The sequence below is a fragment of the Micropterus dolomieu genome, linkage group LG09 (genome assembly GCF_021292245.1).
Source record: "Micropterus dolomieu isolate WLL.071019.BEF.003 ecotype Adirondacks linkage group LG09, ASM2129224v1, whole genome shotgun sequence".
Lineage (NCBI taxonomy): Eukaryota > Metazoa > Chordata > Actinopteri > Centrarchiformes > Centrarchidae > Micropterus > Micropterus dolomieu.
The window spans coordinates 13,961,422-13,981,785 of NC_060158.1; the positions used below are offsets into that span (position 1 = coordinate 13,961,422).

At 40.1% G+C, this 20,364-nt stretch overlaps 4 protein-coding genes and 1 non-coding gene across 6 annotated transcripts in view; 4 read left to right on the forward strand and 1 right to left on the reverse strand.

Annotated features, from left to right (window-relative positions):
* Positions 1-20,364, forward strand: part of LOC123976789 (CUB and sushi domain-containing protein 3-like) — a 309,765-nt gene that overhangs the window by 49,376 nt on the left and 240,025 nt on the right. The window lies entirely within an intron of this gene.
* Positions 1,489-6,834, forward strand: LOC123976160 (polyadenylate-binding protein 1; the record flags this gene model as incomplete). The annotated part of the gene is given in 13 exon segments (XM_046058053.1): positions 1,489-1,682; positions 2,198-2,313; positions 2,607-2,746; positions 2,883-2,977; positions 3,069-3,206; positions 4,426-4,521; positions 4,643-5,006; positions 5,153-5,263; positions 5,377-5,522; positions 5,644-5,728; positions 5,839-5,969; positions 6,090-6,189; positions 6,463-6,834. Coding segments are annotated over 12 exon segments (1,709 nt in total), but the record flags the coding sequence as incomplete, so codon positions are not given.
* On the forward strand, positions 3,602-3,738 carry LOC123977236. The gene has a single exon (XR_006826605.1). It is a non-coding gene; the product is annotated as a small nucleolar RNA SNORA5 (small nucleolar RNA).
* LOC123976163 (type-4 ice-structuring protein LS-12-like) lies at positions 8,012-11,916 on the reverse strand. 2 transcript variants are annotated; one of them, XM_046058058.1, is made up of 5 exons: positions 11,831-11,916; positions 11,630-11,728; positions 9,887-9,955; positions 9,632-9,755; positions 8,012-8,427 (listed from the first exon to the last, which is right to left on the reverse strand). In XM_046058058.1, the coding sequence occupies exons 1-5, from the start codon at positions 11,874-11,876 to the stop codon at positions 8,214-8,216; spliced, it is 552 nt and encodes a 183-aa protein (XP_045914014.1). In that variant the 5' UTR covers positions 11,877-11,916; the 3' UTR covers positions 8,012-8,213. The 2 variants fall into 2 exon arrangements, with proteins under 2 accessions (XP_045914014.1, XP_045914015.1); XM_046058059.1 differs by lacking the exons at positions 11,630-11,728; positions 11,831-11,916 and adding an exon at positions 10,267-10,324.
* The window catches only part of lix1l (limb and CNS expressed 1 like), an 8,714-nt gene continuing 6,057 nt past the window's right edge, over positions 17,708-20,364 (forward strand). Inside the window, exon 1 of the mRNA XM_046058057.1 lies at positions 17,708-18,234. Within this exon, the coding sequence (XP_045914013.1) occupies positions 17,895-18,234 (340 nt within the window). The 5' untranslated portion in view covers positions 17,708-17,894. The remainder of the gene's footprint in view (positions 18,235-20,364) is intronic.

Consider the following 20,364-nt stretch of genomic DNA (forward strand, 5'->3'; position numbering starts at 1 on the left):
CGGGAAAAGCTCTCCTATAAAAGTATGTTTTAAGAAGGGACTTAAAAGAGTTCACTGACTCAGCCGACCTGATTTCCTCGGGCAGGCTGTTCCAGAGCCTCGGGGCCCTGACAGCAAACGCTCTGTCCCCTTTAGTTTTCAGTCGAGACTCTGGAACAGACAACAGACCTCTGCCCGAGGATCTCAAGGTACGTGCTGGTGCGTATGGGACTAAAAGGTCAGAAATATAACAAGGCGAGAGGCCATGAAGAGCTTTAAAAGTGATCAATAGAATTTTAAAGTCAATTCTAAAACATACTGGGAGCCAGTGTAATGAAGCTAAAATAGGAGTAATGTGGTCATATTTCTTTGTTCTGGTTAAAAGCCTGGCAGCTGAGTTTTGGACAGTCTGGAGTCGATCAATAGATTTTTGGGTTAAACATGTGAAAAGGCTGTTGCAATAATCCAGGCGTATAATACGTGTATCAAATAAACAACAGTGGTATTAAGATTCAGGATTGCTGTTGAGGAAGTGTTTTTTGCAATAACGAAACTGAAAGCATTTGTCTTTCATTTTGTGTTCGTTTCGAACATGACTTTATATATTTACGAAAAATAAATATTATATTTTATGAAAAGATTGATATTCATTGTAAAGAAAAGCCTATATATTTGAACCTCTTTAACTTAGCCTATGAAAAATGTTACATTCACAAATACAACATTTCAATATAAATCATATGGGCTACGTTGTTAACCTGTGAATGGTGACGTGACAATGTTAGTGTAGTTTCAAAATAAAAAATGCTACATGTTAATCGGCAAAGTCACATGGAACGCAAATTGAAAGACGGGTCCCCCGTCGTGCAGCAAAGTGTGTTACGCACATTCAACAAGCCAGCATCGGTGCTGTCTTGGCATTTGAGGGTTTAACAACCCACTACCACTCCGCCCACATTGTTTGGGATGGCACTCAATGTGGCGGACCCTCCGCATGAACGCGCAAATGGAGTGGAAGTATGTAGGTAGAGGGAGTAGCAAGCAGTTTCGGAAAGGCCCATTGACTCATCTTCTCAGTGATGCCCCTCCAACACTTTGCGTTCCAGGGCAGAGCGTCCCAGGCTTCACAGCTGCAGCGTTGTCTAACAGCAAGATGAGAAGCCCCATCTCAAAAGTTATTCCCCACTGTTTGTCATCATGCTCATGTAATTGAGCTTGGCTGAGTGAGAACATACGTGTGAGGAGGGGGGCTGCTGCTCCTGGCTCTGATTGGTTGTTTTTAGTCAGGCCAGAGGAACCAGATTTTATTTATTTTTATAGATTATCTGTCTCATGTACTACTGTCAGGATATAGTGACGTTTCAACAAAGATGCCAAACAGTTAAGTTACCTCCTGAACCTAGAAACCCCCTCAAGACCCCCAATATCAACCCCATGTGTCATGTCCAGCATTTGAAAATTTAGATATACTAAATAACCTGAACCCTATTCCTGTGTTCCTTCCATCAGCTGAGCGTGCGTTGGACACCATGAACTTTGACGTGATCAAGGGGCGGCCTGTGCGCATCATGTGGTCGCAGCGTGATCCGTCACTGAGAAAAAGCGGCGTGGGAAACATCTTCATCAAGAATCTTGACAAGTCCATCGACAACAAGGCTCTATATGACACCTTTTCTGCTTTTGGCAACATCCTGTCATGCAAGGTAAAGGACAAGTGGCCAAACCAACCTTGTTGTATCCAACCTGAAGCAGGTGGATGGTAAACTGTCATTGCTATAGTATTGTGAGTGAAGGTAGTGTTTGCATGCGTGTGAAATATGCTTTGTAATTGTCATGCAATATAGAGAACTAACAGATCACCCTGCAGATATATGAGAATGATCATATTATTAAATAAATAATGCATGAGTTGCCCTTAAACCAAACAATTTATTTGTATGTCCATTAATATTAGAAATATCAGATGTACTGTTTCCCTGAGTAGCTCTGCAACAAACAATATTCATGAGCAGTAATGGCTAAAAATGGGAGCTAGGCTTTTAACAGTCAAACAGTTGAAGAAATTCTAAACTTGGTTAATGCAAAAAAACATCACGATAGACAGTCAGTTTAAGAGAGGTGTCTGATATTTCAGGTGTGATCAAAACGGATAGTTCAGGTTTAATATATTGTTACTGCATGTGTGTGGCTTAAAAGTAGCATGTTTTCTTTCTCAAAGGTGGTTTGTGACGAGAATGGCTCTAAAGGCTACGGCTTTGTGCATTTTGAGACTCAGGAGGCAGCCGAACGAGCCATTGAGAAAATGAATGGCATGCTGCTCAATGACCGAAAAGTGTAAGTGAAAGTTTTTAACTAGTTTTTAAAGTGTTTTGGCGCATACTTATGTGTAAAATAGAAAGAGAGACTATTTGTTAAATTAATTTTTATACCTGGTTTGATTGCACAATGATGCTTGAGCGCTTTCAGCAGTTCCAGTCCATGTTTCTTTGCAATGATGACTGAGTAAACAGATTTGTGACAAATGGATAGTTGCCCTATCATTTTCATAAGTCATTTGTTCTACAGTGTATTCCTATAATTAATGTAGTTGATGTGTATTAAAACTTAAAATGTCCATTTCAACACAGATTTGTGGGTCGCTTCAAATCTCGCAAAGAGCGTGAGGCTGAGTTGGGTGCCCGAGCCAAGGAGTTCACAAATGTCTATGTTAAAAATTTTGGTGAAGATATGGATGATGAGAAGCTGAGGGAACTCTTTAATAAATATGGTCAGTAATGGTGTCCGTATTTCAAATAGCTCTTTAAAATAACTTGGTCTTTTCCTATAATATACAGTGTTTTGATCATCTGCAGTAAAACATTATGGGCAAAACATGGTCACTAAAGGTTCTATCTCTTGTCTAGGAAACGCCATGAGTATTCGCGTCATGACCGATGACAGCGGAAAGTCTCGAGGCTTCGGGTTTGTCAGTTTTGAGAGGCACGAGGACGCCCAGAAAGTAAGTTGTACCATCAATTTTCTAGTGACCACCTGGCAATGTCCGCCAGTTTCTTGCCTCTGAGTTGACTCTGTTTGCTTGTTCGCTACAGGCAGTGGATGAGATGAATGGGAAGGAGCTGAACGGCAAGCTGATCTACGTCGGCCGTGCCCAGAAGAAGGTGGAACGACAGACGGAGCTGAAGCGCAAATTTGAGCAAATGAAACAAGACCGCATGACCCGCTACCAGGTCAGTTTCCTCTTGTAGTGCAAATTCAACTCATTGTGCCGCAAAATCCGTTATAGCTTGATGTTAATAGAGACTATGCGTTGATGTCACTCCCCCTTCTGGAACACGCTGGACTGAGTGGCAGAACATCTGTTACCATGGCGGCGTTTAGCAAATGGGGAGTAAATTATTTAGATTATTTGCTCAAATTAAAGGCAGTTGGTCTTGACCGTGATCCTTACCAGTGGTCCTGCTCTTCCCCATTTTAGATGTGGTGTTTGTGTTTTTAGCTGATTCAAGCTAAGACTGCTGCTCGTCTTTCTGCCACTCAGTGAGCGTAACTGCGTTCTGTGACCTCATGCGCATACCCTCTGTAAACCTTCAGTCATATTGTCTGGTCAAGCATATTGAAAGACTGCAGTTTTGTCAAATTCAGTGCTCCCTCCATAGTGGGTTGCACTGGCCAAAATGGCTGCAACAGTGAACCTGTAGGTCATGGGCCCCACATTTCTTCATCATGGATTCTGGGGATAAATATGTACTATGGACAAAACATTAAATTAATATTAAAGGTGTTATGGAAATAAAGTGAGGCAGGTTCAGGTGTGATAAAGAAGTTTAGGAGCGTTTGTTTATTGAGCCCGGCTGGGGTGACCCAGTGCCAGCGTACAACACATGAGCACATGCAACGCGAAATCTGAATCTGACATTTCCTGGGGATTTTTATCCTTCCTAGACGTACAGAGATTCACGAATTGTCCAAATAAGGTTATTGTTCAACCCTCTATACATGTGTAAAGATAATATTGGATATTGGTTCAAATCAAGACGCTATGGTTACACAAGTTAACATAACTCATGTGTGTCATTCAAACCACATGCAACAGTTTTACATAGAACCAGTCAGTCTGTAATGAAGTAAAATAAAGAGAATCTTGACCTTGAGTTGCCTAACAAATAGATAGGAGTGCATCTTTATCAAGACCATTAGTCAGTCAGTCCACCAAGCAGGCAGAGAGGAGAGTCTGTCTGATCTACTGTTTTGCAGAGTTACTCGCTGTCATCTTTTGGCTTACTTTAGCTCAGCAACTGACCCTAACATGACCTGGGGAAACCTGTGTCATAGTACCCCTACAAAAGGGACATTTTAAAGTCCTTTGCCATTTGATTATTCCTGAATAATATGTAGTGTGTTCAAAAGAAAACACAAAAGCTAACACAACTTTTGTCATATCTTCAGGGTGTCAACTTGTATGTGAAGAACCTTGATGATGGCATTGACGATGAACGTCTGCGAAAGGAGTTCTCGCCATTCGGCACCATAACTAGTGCCAAGGTGGGAACGCTGCTGTTTACTTATCTTCTGTAATGAATAGATGGCTGCGAAACTGCTTCCATTTACCTGTACTGATTCCCTTTGTGTCCAGAATCATTTATTAGTTTCATCTCGCTCTCAGGTCATGATGGAGGGTGGGCGCAGCAAAGGCTTCGGCTTTGTCTGCTTCTCGTCCCCAGAGGAAGCCACCAAAGCGGTGACAGAAATGAATGGACGCATTGTAGCCACCAAGCCTTTGTATGTGGCTCTGGCCCAGCGCAAAGAGGAGCGTCAAGCCCACCTGACCAACCAGTACATGCAGCGCATGGCCAGCGTGCGCGCAGTGCCAAACCCAGTCATTAATCCCTACCAGCCAGCCCCGCCCTCTGGCTACTTCATGACGGCCATTCCTCAGGCCCAGAACCGTGCTTACTACCCAGCTGCTGGGCAGATGGCCCAGCTCCGCCCAAGCCCACGTTGGGCCACCCAAGGTGTCCGGCCACAACGTGAGTATCTTGCACCTTTTTTTTTAATGTGTCCTTCTGTCATTGTGTATAATTACTGTCAATTGAAAAGCACCATAAGATGCAGTCAAAAAAAAAACCAGTTGTTTGTACTTGTACATGAAGCCACTATGTTGGTGTGTTCACAGACTTCCAGAACATGCCGGGTGCCATGCGTCCCTCAGCACCGCGTCCTCAGACCTTCGGTGCCATGCGGCCTGCCTCACAGGTTCCCCGCATGATGTCCACCCAGCGTGTCGGTCAGTCACTTACACTCAATCAATAGTCTAACTGCACAGGAAATGCAGCTCAACTGTATGGCTGCTACTTGTGTCTTTGTGTTGAGGTTTCTGTCCACCACCTCCTCCTACAGCCGCTCAGACCATGGGCCCCCGACCAGCAAACCCCACTGCTGGAGCAGCCCCTGCTGTGCGTGTAGTCCCTCAGTACAAGTACGCTGCAGGAGTCCGCAACACCCAGCAGCACATGACTGCTCAGCAGCAAGTGACCATGCAGCAGGTAGGATACACATTTCTTTTATAGACCAGGCCTACTGAACTGTTCTGCCCTCCATGTGTGGAAATGGTTAAATTTTGGATGTGCATTTAAAAATGTTCTGGCCACCCCCTCCCCCCCCCAGCCTGCTGTGCATGTTCAGGGCCAAGAGCCTCTGACTGCGTCCATGCTGGCTGCTGCTCCACCACAGGAACAGAAGCAGATGCTGGGTACGTACCATTCATCCCCTGCCTCTCACTGTACCCAGTATGTACAATACTACTTAACCTTAACTTTCTTTCCCCATTTGGACTTAAATCCTCTCCATCTGCCTCTCTAGGTGAGCGTCTGTTTCCACTGATCCAGAACATGCACCCGAGCCTGGCAGGAAAGATCACCGGCATGCTGCTGGAGATTGACAACTCTGAGCTGCTCCACATGTTGGAGTCCCCAGAGTCTCTCCGCTCGAAGGTCAATACTTGGTCTCTATCTTTACTAGTTAGGAGTCATTGTTTAGGACACAGAGGTGAATCTTTTTGGGCGCTTTGAGATGATGACATGGTGTTAACACTGAAGTATTTTCTTTTCCAGGTGGATGAGGCAGTGGCTGTGCTTCAAGCCCACCAGGCCAAGGAGGCCGCACAGAAGACTGTGACAAATACAGCTGGTGTCCAGAGTGTCTGAATCCAAGGTACAACCCATGTTCCAGAGCTGCTTTAACAAGCAGAGTATACTCATCAAAAGCCTTGTTCTTCCAACTGTAACTTTACATCTACAATTAGTCTCAGGTTTAACATAAGGCCTGTGTGGGGTTTTTTGTTTGGGTTTTTTAAGCAGAAGTGCTTGTTTTGGTTGATGGTGACATGAAAGTTGAATGTGAGTTTGAAAATTGCTTGCAAATTGTATGGCAAAGGGGGTTAAAAATAATCACATCCCTCATTATGTTTTTGTTTCGTATTCACAGGAGTGGGGAACCTTGGGACTAGCTTCACCGATGGAGAAAAGAATTAAACAGTGAAAAAGTTGAAAATACACAAAACAAAGTAAAAAGAAGTCAAATAATATATTAAAAATACCATGGAAACAAGTCTCCAGTCAGGCCTGTAATGAACCAGGCCTGGTTTGCTGAGTTAAAGAGAAAATACAAAAAAAAGAGAAAAAGATAAAATAGAAAATGATCATTTTATGAGGGTTTTAAAGGAGAATTGTGACAAAACAAGATTGAAAGCATTCCTTTTTGCCATTTTATCCCTTTTAAATGTTTGGGCTATAGATGCCTGTTGTGAAATTTCCCTTGACCTTTGCTTGCTTGAATAAAACTTAATAAAATAATCAATTTGTGTCCGTTGTTGGCTGTGAAATTACACATTATCAGAATAAACCTGTTCCCGTCGCTTGTACTAGTGGATGACTCATATGGGTTGATGGCAGATCTATATTGCCGATATCAAAACAAAGAAAAGTCATGTATAACTATCCAACGAAGGTTAAAATCAAGGGCAACTGGACTTGGTTGAAGATACTGGAAGACGTTTCGTCCCTCATCCAAAGGACTTCAGTTCTGACTGACTGGCAGGGAAACTCAGCTATTTAACCTCAGTGGGGTCGTTATCCCGGGTCATCGATACCGCTGGTTCGTTAGTGTTCCTTGTTGCTGTGACGACAGTCGTTACAGTCGTTAAGACTACCTGTGGCCAAGACTGAACGACCATCGTTGGTATCTTCACCTGAGGTCAATAGGTTACGTTTGTTGAGTAAGTGGGGGACAAATGGTGGCTTAGACCACCACGCCACCACTTATCCCCCACTTACAATGCTGTCCTTTCATCACTTCCTAGGAAACTCAACAAACGTAACCTATTGACCTCAGGTGAAGATACCAACGATGGTCGTTTAGTTGCCCTTGATTTTAACCTTCGTTGGATAACTATGACCTGGATGACTGAGAATCTTCATAGATGTCCTGTATAACTGCAATCGGCGAGGAAAATTTGAGTCTAATATACATTACATGGTTATCTTCGCCAGTAACGCAGTGTTTTAGGTGGAATGTTGATTAATTAGTAAAATAGAAGTCTACTGTGGGTTATGCTGTAGATTTTAAGAATGTGACCGGTGTTTAAGGGAGAGTGGGGTACAGTTAGTCAGATGCCAGTAATGGTTTTAGATTAGATTAGCTGTCATTTAGGATGGTAGATATATGTTCACCACCTTCCCAAAACTCACAAAGGGGAGCGCAAATGTCGTTCCACAGCAGCCACACTATGATGCCTGCAGATGTGTCTGCATACATTTTTTTTTGTATATTGGCCTCATGAGTGCCGATATCTGCCGAAGCCAATTATTTTAAAAATGCCAGCTATCAGCCTGAATTATTCGTATCAAGTCATACCAACTTGATCATGAGATAGTGTTTCTGATGCCTAAATCAAAATAATTCAGTACTCCGATGGTAAAGCAGTCAAAATAATAAGCACAAATCAAACACACAAAGTAAACCTGACATTGTGAGGTTGTGTTACAAGTTTTAATTGTGCCTAGGGACAGAGAGATGACAATGTCAATGAAAACAATCACTAAAACACATCTTGAGCTGTTGTACTTCTGCCTGCACGTTCAGGCCAGCCATTAAATGCATGCAGCTCCATTAACTCAGTCCAGGAAAGAGAAGATGGTGGCGAGGAGGCACATTTGCATCTTTTGGAAAGTACAAGCTTAGTTGCCAACAGCCCTGACCTGCTCTGTCAGCCTCTGAAAGATGGCCTCCACCTGCTTCTGGAAGTTATCCACCATGGGCTGGATCTGAGCCTGCACGTTGGCAGCCAGGGGCTTGACCTGCTCCTCGACGCTGGTGGCAACAGTCCTCAGCTGCTCCTGGATCTGAGCAGCCAGGGGCTCCAGCTGGGTTTTCTTGTCTGCCATGAAGGTCCTGTAGGGTAGAACGTCATAAATGAACATATATTAAAAAATACAATGCACCTGTTTGACCTGCATATCAGTTAGTAGCATGTGTCTTGGGCTTCTGATAAACTGGTAACATTTTGATTTCTTATGCTTGCAAAAGACAAAGTGAGTACAGGTGGTTCTGTGAGAAAATTGATTTCTTAACATAAGCTTTCACAGTTAGAAATACAAATTTAATATTAAATACTGTACTATTTGCGTTTTTTAACGTGTTAAAGGCAGAAAACCCGCCATACATGATTATTGACAGGGATTGACAGGTGGTGGAAGCACTCAAGTAATAGTAATAAGTAAGTAAAAGTAGCAATACTATAAAAATACTCTTGTTACAAGCACATGGTTTTATTTCCTCTCCGTTTGTTTTAGGATTGATTTTAAATTCCCATTGATTACTTCCAAGGGTCTGCATGACCTGGCTCCAGATTATATGTCTTTAAATTCCTTTTATTGGAAAGCATACCCTGACTTTATCTGACCTGCCTATTTATTTTATTGTTTTCATTTTATTTCTTCTTTTATCCTGCTTATTTTAATGTTAATGTACAACATTCACTGTTGTATTTATTTAATCTTTCTCTCTGTGTCCCTGTGAAGCACTTTGTTTAAATAAGTGCTCTATCAATAAAGTTTATTATTATTATTATTAATATAAAATTGACTTCTAATATCAAAACTAATATACCCATTATACAAAAACTTGACCCTGTGACTATTACATATATTAATATTACTCATGCATTACTGTTGTAGCTGGTCGACATGGAGCTAATTTTAACTACTTGATATATTGCTTAGTACTTCAATTTATAATAATGAATCATATTGTATAAAGTGATCATATGTTTTGTATGCAAAATCTTAGGTAAGCGCTTTCCCTCTGAAAGCAGAAATAGAAACTAGCATAAAATGGAAATTCTGAAGTGAAGTACAAGTACCTCAGATTTATTCTTAAGTACAATACTTGAGGAAATGTACTTATTCCACCTCTGCATTTACCTGCATTGACTTTTATGCCTACCTAATAAACATTGAGAGTTACAGTAGAAGTTCCAACTCTTAAATTTACAGACAAGGTCCAGTGTGGTCAGCAGCAAATAGATATTAATCATCCTGCACGTGAGTTATGACTAAACTTTCACTTTATATGTAGAGGTGTTCTCTGTACTCACTGAGCCTGGTTTGCCAGGTCCTGGTTGCGGAGGATCTCGGTCAGCTCCACAGTCATTTTGTTCTTCATCTCCTCAAAATATTGACCGAGCCTTTCAAGATCGGCAGCATCTTGTGCAAAGCTTCCTGTGGGTTCCCAAAGGTCCAAGGGGATGGGGAAAGAGTCAGTAAGTTGTTTTTTACAGCTGTGTGACAAACCAAAATACTTTTACACTCTCAAATTCGGAGAACTTCAAGCAACTGTGTGAAGGTCATACCTTGTGCCAGAGCAAGCACGACGACGGCTGCGATGAGGGAGAATTTCATGGCTGCTGAGTGGAGAAGACCTACAAAAACAAACATTTTCTTATTATTCTGTACGTTAATATAGTCTATGTTCCTCCCTTCATTTTTGCTCTATTGCTGTGTAATCATTCACATGTGACTACATGTGACAGTTTTTTGCCATCATCCTTGAGTTCATCTTTAATTTTTGGGAACAGTGTTTTCAAACTTCCCTGGCAATTAAAATTTTTTAAAACCCAAATACCAAACATTGGCTCTATCCACGAGGCAGTGTTTCATAAAATGTTTCATAAAACTGTTTTTCAGAACTTGATTTCAGGAAGGCCTCCTGCTGCTCAATCAGATGACTCACCGATAAAAGTTCTTCTAGGAATCGCAGCCTGGCTTTTTGTCATGAGGGAATAAAATAAATATTTTTTAGTCTCTATGTGTTTGTCCAAGCCCCACGCACTAACTTGTAAACTGTATCAGGCTTATCAGCGACATCGAGTCAACAGCTACGATAAAAACCTTGTAAGTCAACCTTGAGTTTGAAAGAATTTGGCACAGATACGTATTCTCAAGGTCAGGAATGATCCTCTGTGTTCAAACATAGATGCTGTTTTTTCATAGCTTTCATTCAAAAGTAGAAAAACTCACATGATTTTCAAACTGCTACACCCCAAAGATTGTTTAAAAACTTTTGCATGACATATTGTTGTTGTTTTTTCATAATGTACTAACCCCTTTTTATTAAAGGCTTTTCATTTTTAAACATCCACTTGCCTGGTATTGTATTTTTTTTTATACCACACACAAAATGTAAAAGAGGGCAGTCTTCCTTAAAAATAAAAAAATAAAAATAAACTAATCACTTCAGTTGTGTTTAAAATTAGACTCTTCTGGATAACACTATGCTGCTATGAATTCAGTAAACACATCAGTTCGTCACTTTCTCTTTTGGGTTATTCATGAATTCTTTTGAAAGTTTTTTAAAAACAAAGAAGAAAGAGGAAATTGGCTTGTCAAAGGTAATCCATCACAGTGGTATGGATCACATGTAATTCATTACTAGAGTCACAGTTAAGTTCACATATCAGTTGTACGTTAACATCGCAAAAGCCAATACTGCATTACCACAAAATTTTAAGAAATGTAAAAGGTCTTCAACATGCAGTGGCATGTGAAGTGTAAAGTACTGCAGATGTCTTCGCAACAATGTGTTACATGATAAATACCACTGTTAAATTTGATTTTGCCATTTTTAAGCCTAGAATGTTTAACTCTGAGTGTATAAAAATATATCATCTTTTTTGTCTTTCTACATGTTTTGAGCTTTGTGTGTTTTCCCTTTACAACCTCTCTGTTGCATTTGGTGACAGTGCTCATAAACCATGAATAAAGACATTAAATTATATTAATAATATCAAAATAGATTGAACGGGATTATACCATTACTTTACATGAAAGTTTAACATTGAATATGTTAAATATATAGTATATATAAATATAATTAACTACATAATTCAGAAACCTCAACACCTTCAGGAGCAAATCCTACACATAGCTGGCTATTTTTCTTTAAATGTGTTTAAATGATTCATCAGTTCTCTCATTAATTCTCAAAGTGATTAAATGGCAAATTTTACATTAAAATTTGTCATTTAAAATGTGTCTCGGTGTATGAAAAGCAGTTTAATCCCATAAGGAATGAGATGAACAGAGTTTAAACTCACCTGTACCGCAGGAGAATCTGGATTGGATGGTGCCTTCCTGTAGGACACTCACACTTCTTATAGTCCCGCATGGCAATGCAACCCTGTCACGACGTGGTTCTGATTGGACAAGATAAAAACAACATTATTGGATGTTCGTGTTGTTAAGGGACTCGCGGGGCTGACCCTTACTGCGCGGTCTGCCACCTGTGCCAAACATACCAAAGTTCAACAGTCCCTCTGCTGACTCTCCAACATGAGTGTACATGTTATCATATTGATTAAATAAAACACTTAATCACCAGTAACATCATCACCATGATGACAGTGAGGGCCTGTTTGGGAGAATGTTGGTGTATTGCTACATCAGCTTCAACAGATAAGATAACTGACAGAATGTTGTAAAAATTAATTGTTTTATTTTGGATGCCTTTGTATGATTGTGTTGTAAAGTATTAGTAAAAAGAATAAATTTGTTACTTCTGTTAAGAAAGGTGATTTAAAAATAAAGTTTATAATAATTTTTATAATGGAATCAAATTTATGTAGGTGGTAGTGTGCTTATGTTTTTAGTCATTTACCTTTTAAATGAGTGATGAGGCTTGTATTCATAAATGATAAGGTGCTTTCCACTTGACTGATGATTGATTGAAGTGATGTGTGTTGTTTAAATGTTTAAAGGTCCATCTAGGCTACACGTGCTGTGGTATGTGGCAGTGGCCCATACCTGCCCCAGTAAAAATAAACATTAAATAAAGGAACGAAATGTAAGTGTGGCCATAAAATTATAGTTTCATGTTGTAGGAATCTATCACTCCTCTGGGATCATCATAAGATGTTAACAGCATTTAAATTATGCTCCTTTGTATTATCCTCCTTATATTAGTCGTCTCTAATCCTTTGAGAGGGCTGTCTGACTGTATGTTCATCCACCACTCACAGACTGAAATATCACGACATTTCACAACAAAATTTCTGCAGAGACATTCCGAGCTCCTAGAGGATGAATGTGTCTTACCATTTTGTCTCCAGAAGGTTGACATTTGTATTTTTTAGTGAAGTGTCTCAACAACTATTCAATGGATTGCAATGAAATTGTGTACACACATTCATGTTCCCCTCAGGATGATCATTGTAATCACTTTGGTCATCCCCATAACTTTTCATCCAGCACCATCAAAGATTTCAGGGTTCAGAGCTCACCTGAGCCAGCCCTAACAATAAGCATTATTAAAGACTAAAGTCTTAAGCCTACTCCTAAATGTGGAAATGGTGTCTGCCCCGGAACTCAAACTGGGACCTGGTTTCACAGGAGAGGAACTTGAAAGTTGAAGGCTCTGGCTCCCATTCTACTTTTGGAGACCATATAGGAACTCTAGTGGCGTAACAAGGTACTATGAGCTCTTTATGATATGAAGGTGCCTGACCATTATACTTATAGAATTATACACTTTGTAGGTGAGCAGAAAGAAATATGATCTCTTTTCCGTGTCTTGTTAGTACAAATGCCGTAGCATTCTGGATCAACTGGAGAGTCTTATGGGTAAATGGTAAGTACTAAGAGTTAAATCTCCTGTTTAAAGAAAAGCTAAAACCTTGTGTTTTGGTTTCTAATTGTCTTAATTTAATGGACAGAAAATTGAAACCAAACAAAACTATTTTCTAAAGAGAAATAAGACTCCCCTGCAATGGACAAGCGACCTGTCCAGGGTGTACCCCGCCTTTCGCCCAATGTCAGCTGGGATTGGCTCCAGCCCCCCCGCGACCCTGTACGCAGGATAAGCGGTTGACGATGGATGGAAATAAGAGTCTTTAGAAATATCTCAGTCAGCTGTCCTTTCAGGGAAACCTTGTTTGACACTCATTCATGTGGATGTAAACTTTCTACCTTTGGGTGTTATTGTCTATCTTTATGGTTGTTGTAAAGTAATTAGCCCAATTCTCAACCCCACTCCACCCCAGTCAGTAATAAACAATTCAAGATGGGGGGGCTAACAGGGAAAACACTTGAGCAGTGGACATAAACGACTCTCCTATGAGTCTCTGTTCATTTAGTGGAGAAAGCCCCGCACCGGAGTTTTAAAAGTCAGATTCTGCCTATAAAGCTTAGATCAAAACCAGATGTGGGAATGTTTTCAGCCAGCGATTATTCTCTCTGTCCTGAGTCTGTTCACCACTGGCCTGGACTCCCCTGGTGGAAACAGATTTGGTTGTTTATGTCTCTCAAATCCATCCTCTAAAAAAACAACAACAAAAAAACAGAGCTCTAGACATGGAACATTCTTTGCTGTGGTATGCAAGGCATGCAGGGGTGACATAGACCTGGTTACTATAAAAATGTTGCAGCAGGAAGAGGTAGTAACAGTTTGGTAGTATAAAATGGGAAAACATAAACATTGCCAGCAAAATGTACTTAGTAGTATCAAGGGACATAGTACTCATTATACAGAATTTCCCCTTTTGAGAGTGTTATAATAATAAGCAGCATTTTAATGTTTTGGCTGGTCGAGGTTGAACAAATTTAATCTAGTTTATATGCTTTAAATCGTGTTGGTTGTTTAATTTGTTTCATATTTCATAAAATGATCAAATATTTTTAATCTGTTGAGTAACTACAGCTGTCAGACACCATTTCTCTTCACTAGAAATTACAGTTATACACATATAGTAGAATAAAAATGTGTAATGTAAAACAAACTTACAAGTTAAAGTATTCAAACTCCTACTTAAGTAAAAGTGCATAAGTATTAACAGCAAAATGTACTTGAAGTATCAAAAGTAAAAGCACTTGTTCTGCAGAGAAATTGGCCCCGTGTCTGGGGAATATTTTTTAGGTGGAGCTAGTTTAACTGCTTTATATACAGTCAGGTAGTTTAGTCCAGTGAGGTCAGGCCCCTTTCAAAGGGACACGATAAATCTGAGGGACTTGTGAGATGATTCACTGGAGAGAAAAGAAGAAAATGTTCTGCTATACTTTTATTATCTTTTTGGAATTTTCTCTAGTATTTTCTATTTTTTTAAATTTTTAGATTATTTTAATATATTTCTTTTGGCTTCAAACTGTTATTGAACTGAAACCATGTAAAAGTTTAGAAGGGAAATGTCTTTTTGGTGGAACTACAATTAATGCCAGAACAATGCATTTTATTTTTCAGCTTATCATATGTGTTTTTATGCAAATTATTTATCTGAAAAGTACCTAGTAACCATAGCTGACAGTTCAGCTCACTGTGATGAACAAAGAGAGGGGAAACCAGTACATTCAGTATATAGGTCAGAGGATCCCTTATTCTGCTTTAGAGTGCCTAGAAGCCTCCTGCATTAAAGTTGTATCCATCATGTTGCTTGGCGTTGCCAAAACCCCCCGAGTAAATTAAATGGCCCTGCTGAGCAGCAAACACACAGCAGCTCATTCAAACTAAGCCTCAGAAAACGACTGGAGAACAACACCAGCGTCCAAGTGACACTGAGCTGCATAGCTGAGATTATTAACTGTTGTAATGAAAAGAGAGCACGCCCTCCAGTGAGACAAACACTCATTACAATTGCAATATGACTTGTTGATTTTCCCTTTCAGTTGTGTCTGTGTAGGCTTCTTTAAAGCAAACAACGCTGACAGGCCACATCTCAATTGTTAGATCTTAGACTTTTTTTTCTTGGCTTCTGTGAGACTTTCATAGCCAGATATTCAAATGCTCCCTAAGTCCCGTGGCCTCAGACCAGACCACAGAAAGAATGCAAAATTACACAAGATCCAGAAACTCATAAAAAAACACATTTAGGAAGCACAAGAGGAGGTCCCATTTCCTCTCCAAGGCTTTGTTCTGCACAAAGTTGGTGGTCCACTTACTCAGACATGCATCAGTGTATCTCTATCACTGTTTCAAAGATCAATCACCCGTTTTTTCTCGCCCTCTTATCGAGTAAACTAAGTTGCTCCGCTTCTAAGTTTTAATCACATGCTTCAGGCTGCAGAGTTGGAGCTGTAAACCCACACTGTAGCTGTACTCTCTTGGTGCCAGAGGAAAACAAGAGGAGGCTCAGATTTCTTGTCCCGATATTTCTCTGACTTTGAATGTTGCCTTAAGATGCCGCAGAAAATAGCGGAAATATCACTACTGCATGCATTTGTTCTAATTTACGCTATAAAGTAAAAGTGGAACGAACTTTTTTTGACATTTCAGAGTTTGCTCTTTAAGCAATTGTATTAAAACTTTATACCTGCAGCCTCTTTCCCCCTTATTGTTCAGCTTTTACAGCACAAGTTCTTACATTTTACTACTGTTCCAGGCCTACTACCTACTATATACAAAGGGGAACTGAGTAAACAATTACACCATCAGTTTCTATCAACAATAAGAAAACTGCAACAGAATTAAAATGTCTAGCACAGTTGGTAATTGAATCAAATATCAAAGGTCTGGTTTTACAAATTAGATGAACATGTTAGCAGTACAAACAAGCATATATCAGTAATATCTGGTGAATAACTATTCTGCTATGTAGTTTAATTTGCTTGTTTATCATTTTTTAGTGGCACTGCATCTTCCATCACTAACCGGTGACTGGCTAATAATATTCTGTACAACATTAGAAACACCTTTAATGTAATGTAATTAATTATTAATTTGCCTAAACAATTGCAATTACTGACTTTTCTGACCTAATGTCAATAAAAACAGGACACTACAAATGTTACAAATTGCACTTGCTAATTGGATTGGATGAAACACTAAAGGTGTAAAATAGTAAATCAGTGTTGAGGTCAAGGTCAAAGTCAAGGCTACTATTGTTGAGTGTAAATTAAATTAATTTGTTTAATGCATAGTAACACAAAATCCCAATTTTTTGCCTCAATGGGCTTTACAATATGTATAGTATATGACATACTTTGTATAATTCAGGTAAGGAACTCCACAGACAGACACACACACACACACACACACACACACACACACACACACACACACACACACACACACACAACCTGGAATGGAAAAGAAAAGGGATGAAACCTCAGGAAGAGCAACTATTGAGAGATTGCTCTCTCAGGATGAACAGACATGCGACATATATCCCATAAACAGAGCAGACAGAAAAAACAATTGTGAATCTGCAGTGTGGAGAAACAGAATAAGATTAAGAGAAATCTGTTAATTCTGTGTTAATGTTATAATTATGGTGCTGTAAGCACCATTTTACTGTTATAGCTGCTCAAAGTAGATCTAGTTTAACTGCTTCATATACAGTTTAGTCCAGAGATTCCCAACCTAGGGGTCGGGCCCCTTTCAAAGGGACACGATAAATCTGAGGGCTTTGTGAGATGATAAACAAAGTTCTGCCACACAAAACTTTCTTTTTGGAATTTTCTCCAATCTTTTCTATGAAGGAACATCAGTGGTAGCTGTAGCCAGTGATTCTCCAAAACAGCAGGTCAGATTGTCTCTCAGTCTCCTCTCTTCCTGCTTGGACTACGCAGCTGCCTTGAGAATGATGCACTTCCATTATTCATTATGCATTTTAGGTAACCCAATGTCAACATTATCTTTATTTTGCATGTGGCTTGAATGACACAAAACATGACTTTAGGTTAACTTAGGTAAGCATTAGGGCCTTGATTTGAACCAATATCCACTAGAATCTTCACACATGTATAGATAACCTTATTTGGACACAATCTCTGTTGGTCTATGATGGATAAATATCCCCATTCACCGGACAGGAAGTAGCCTATTCTTCAGATTTGGTGTTTGCATTGAAACATGACAAACACGACAATGTTAAAACTAATTGATTAATGGTACACCAAAAACACACAACAGTCACAATAAAGACACAAACAATGACCTGAAATATAATTATTGAGCACACCATTCACAAAAACATAGACACAGTTACAACAACAAAACCTTAGAATAATAGCCTATAATACAAAAATATTATCATATCAGTGTAGTATTTAGATAATGGACAAAAAACACGGATATCAATGACTAAACATGCAAAAAATCTTTAGCTGAGAAGATCTCGCCTACAATACGAGGGGTCCTTGAAGGCACCATTTGACTGACAATCCCGCAGCCTAATCCAGAGAGTGAGGATGCATAGCAGCAGTGATATGTGTCGAATGAACATCGGCTAAGTAGGCTACTTCTTTCTGCTGTGATTGACAAAACCCTGCAGACACTTTGTTCATTCAGCTCTTACAGACCATTTTTGAACCAGAGAGTTGATCGCGGTGTAAATTTCCTCCAGACCGGGACTTCGCAGACGTTACGTTGGGACAATGGAATCTAACGTTATCCCGGACAGTATCCGCCCTCAGCGGCTACAGCCAGGGATTGGGTTCGGTTCGGGACCCACCGGGACTCTCCGCTCCTCTCTCCGGCCCGGGGTGACGGTCCCCATCGCGCCGCTGTTGCCCTCCCCGGCCTCTCTGGCCGCTTCGTGCGGGCCTCCTCCGCCGCCGCCTCCGCTGCAGCTCCACAGCCTGTACGGCGGGATCGGAGCGGGGCTGGGGCCGGGGGCTGCCGGCCACTGTAACCCGGGGAACCCGGCGGTGCTGAAGGAGGCGGTGGAGGCTGTGGTCCGCAGCTTCGCCAAACACACACAAGGTTATGGCAGAGGTAATGTCCAGCGGCGATTAAGCTCTGTTTAATGTGGAGATGATGGTGTTAATCTGTGTCATGTTGTTCTGGTGATACTTGGGGAGTTTTGAAGAGCAGAAAGCCACTTCAGCTGCGCCATTTGTTTGGAAGTGTATTAGCAGCGGAAAAAACAGTAGCAACACTCTTGTGTCATGTTTGGCTACATAGTGTCAAATATAACCACTTTATTTTGTTTTACCATGTACTATGGTGATATTCACCTGATGCAGTATCAACGTTATGTTTCTCTCTGGAATTTAAAGTTTTCCACTGATATTTACACAGCTATATGTATGTGGGGTGAATCACTTCATTAAAGGAGCTCCTTACAAACAATAAACTATTATGCCCCCAAAATTACCAACGTTCAATTTCTCTTGTTTTACATTGGACACTGTAAAATACTGGTGAAAAATATTACAATATTATAGAAATATTATTTTAGCCTACTAACAAAGGAAAGACAGGGGTTTTAGGCTACATACTACTGTCAGCAAATATGTACAGAGAGTAAAGAGTAAAATCTGTTTATCCAGTATTTTCTTATTTTCTTGAAAAAAAAGTTTGACCGTCTTTTTAGAGATGACCAAAAATGTTCTGTGTCTCATCCAGACTAAACCTCTTAGTAAGTAGTACCACATGGGTACTATGTTAACTTTATTTATAGAAAAATTTATTTGTGCTCACATTGATTGCTGTTTGCCTCATAATAATAGTTACACACCTTTTTTAAAAGTATTTTTTTATCAGCAAACTGAAAAGACCAGACCAAAAAGCTGCAAAATGTTGGCAGTTGGCGCTAATACGAGTATTCCTGTTAATAGGATTTATTTCCAAAAGATTGTCTCCCCATGGTCTCTGACTACAGCTTCGTCCCTCCTCTATCCCATTTAGGCTACTTAACACGTCAACGCTGGCAGCACCATAAAGACTGGTTTATCAGGGCGATACTTTTGTCTTAATGTTGCTCCAATTTTGTGATTAACTCTTGTGAAGAAAGGGCTGTTAGGTAAATTATCACATTTTTACAGAAAAACACGCATTATGGCAATATTTATTTCCCATACATTAAATTGTGTTTTGGGTTTTCTTTATTTTTCTCTGTGGTATAGTTATACTTATGCCATAGAAATTATAAGGCTTAAATTTGCATTAAAAACCACTGTGATTTTTAGTCTGAGCTAGCAACATTGTCACGTCATCCTCTCTGTTTTATCTTTCAGGACATGCTCAAAAACTGATAAAAACAGACCAAAATGTGTTTTCTTATCATCGTTCTGAAACCTTGACATGCTCAAAAATAACTTTGTCAGGGTCTGAATTTGGTGGTGAGCCAACTTTGGAGAAACTACTTTACATTTTCAATAAAATAGAATACATATACTATCCTGTGGCTCATCATACACCTAGAGCCAAGTTAACTGTTGGAAGGATACTTATGATAAAGAATATGTAATCTGTAATATTTTAAAAGTACGTTATGGATTCTTATATCTTTGCTGAAAGTAATATAGAGCAGCTTGTACTTGAATTGGTGTTTTCAATAGCACATATGTTATTACTTTATAATTGGCTAACAACAAGAGAACAAGTTATAGTTTGGCTTTTTCTTTACACAGAGTAAGAGGATTGTAGTTTAGGGACTTATATATTTAATGTCAGTATATATCTTGGCTTGTTTACGGAGGCCTCAATAATAGCAAAGCTGCAGCTCTACAACGTACTGATCAGGCTCCAGACTCAGTACGAGAGCGAGAAGCAGGCTGCCCGTGTTCGAATCAAACAGTGGGAGCTCAGCGGGAAAGAGCTGTGAGGTAACAGAAGTCAAAGAGCCCTAGATAATGTTGGCTGCAAACCCAGATGATCATTTCTGACTCAGTCGACCATTTTTACTGCTTTTCTTTGTTGTTGTTTCCCTTTGGAGGGCAAGAATGTAACTTTAAACTCATAAAGTGTAGAGTTGAGGGTGTGTTTCTTTAAGCAGCTCCTCTGAGCTGATGCAGAATTTCCTCTAAGCAGCCACCTAAATATTTCAGGAAAACGCTCTGGCATCCTTGAGATGACCCCCCCCCCCCCCCCCCCCCCCCCCCCCCCCCCCCCCCCCCCCCC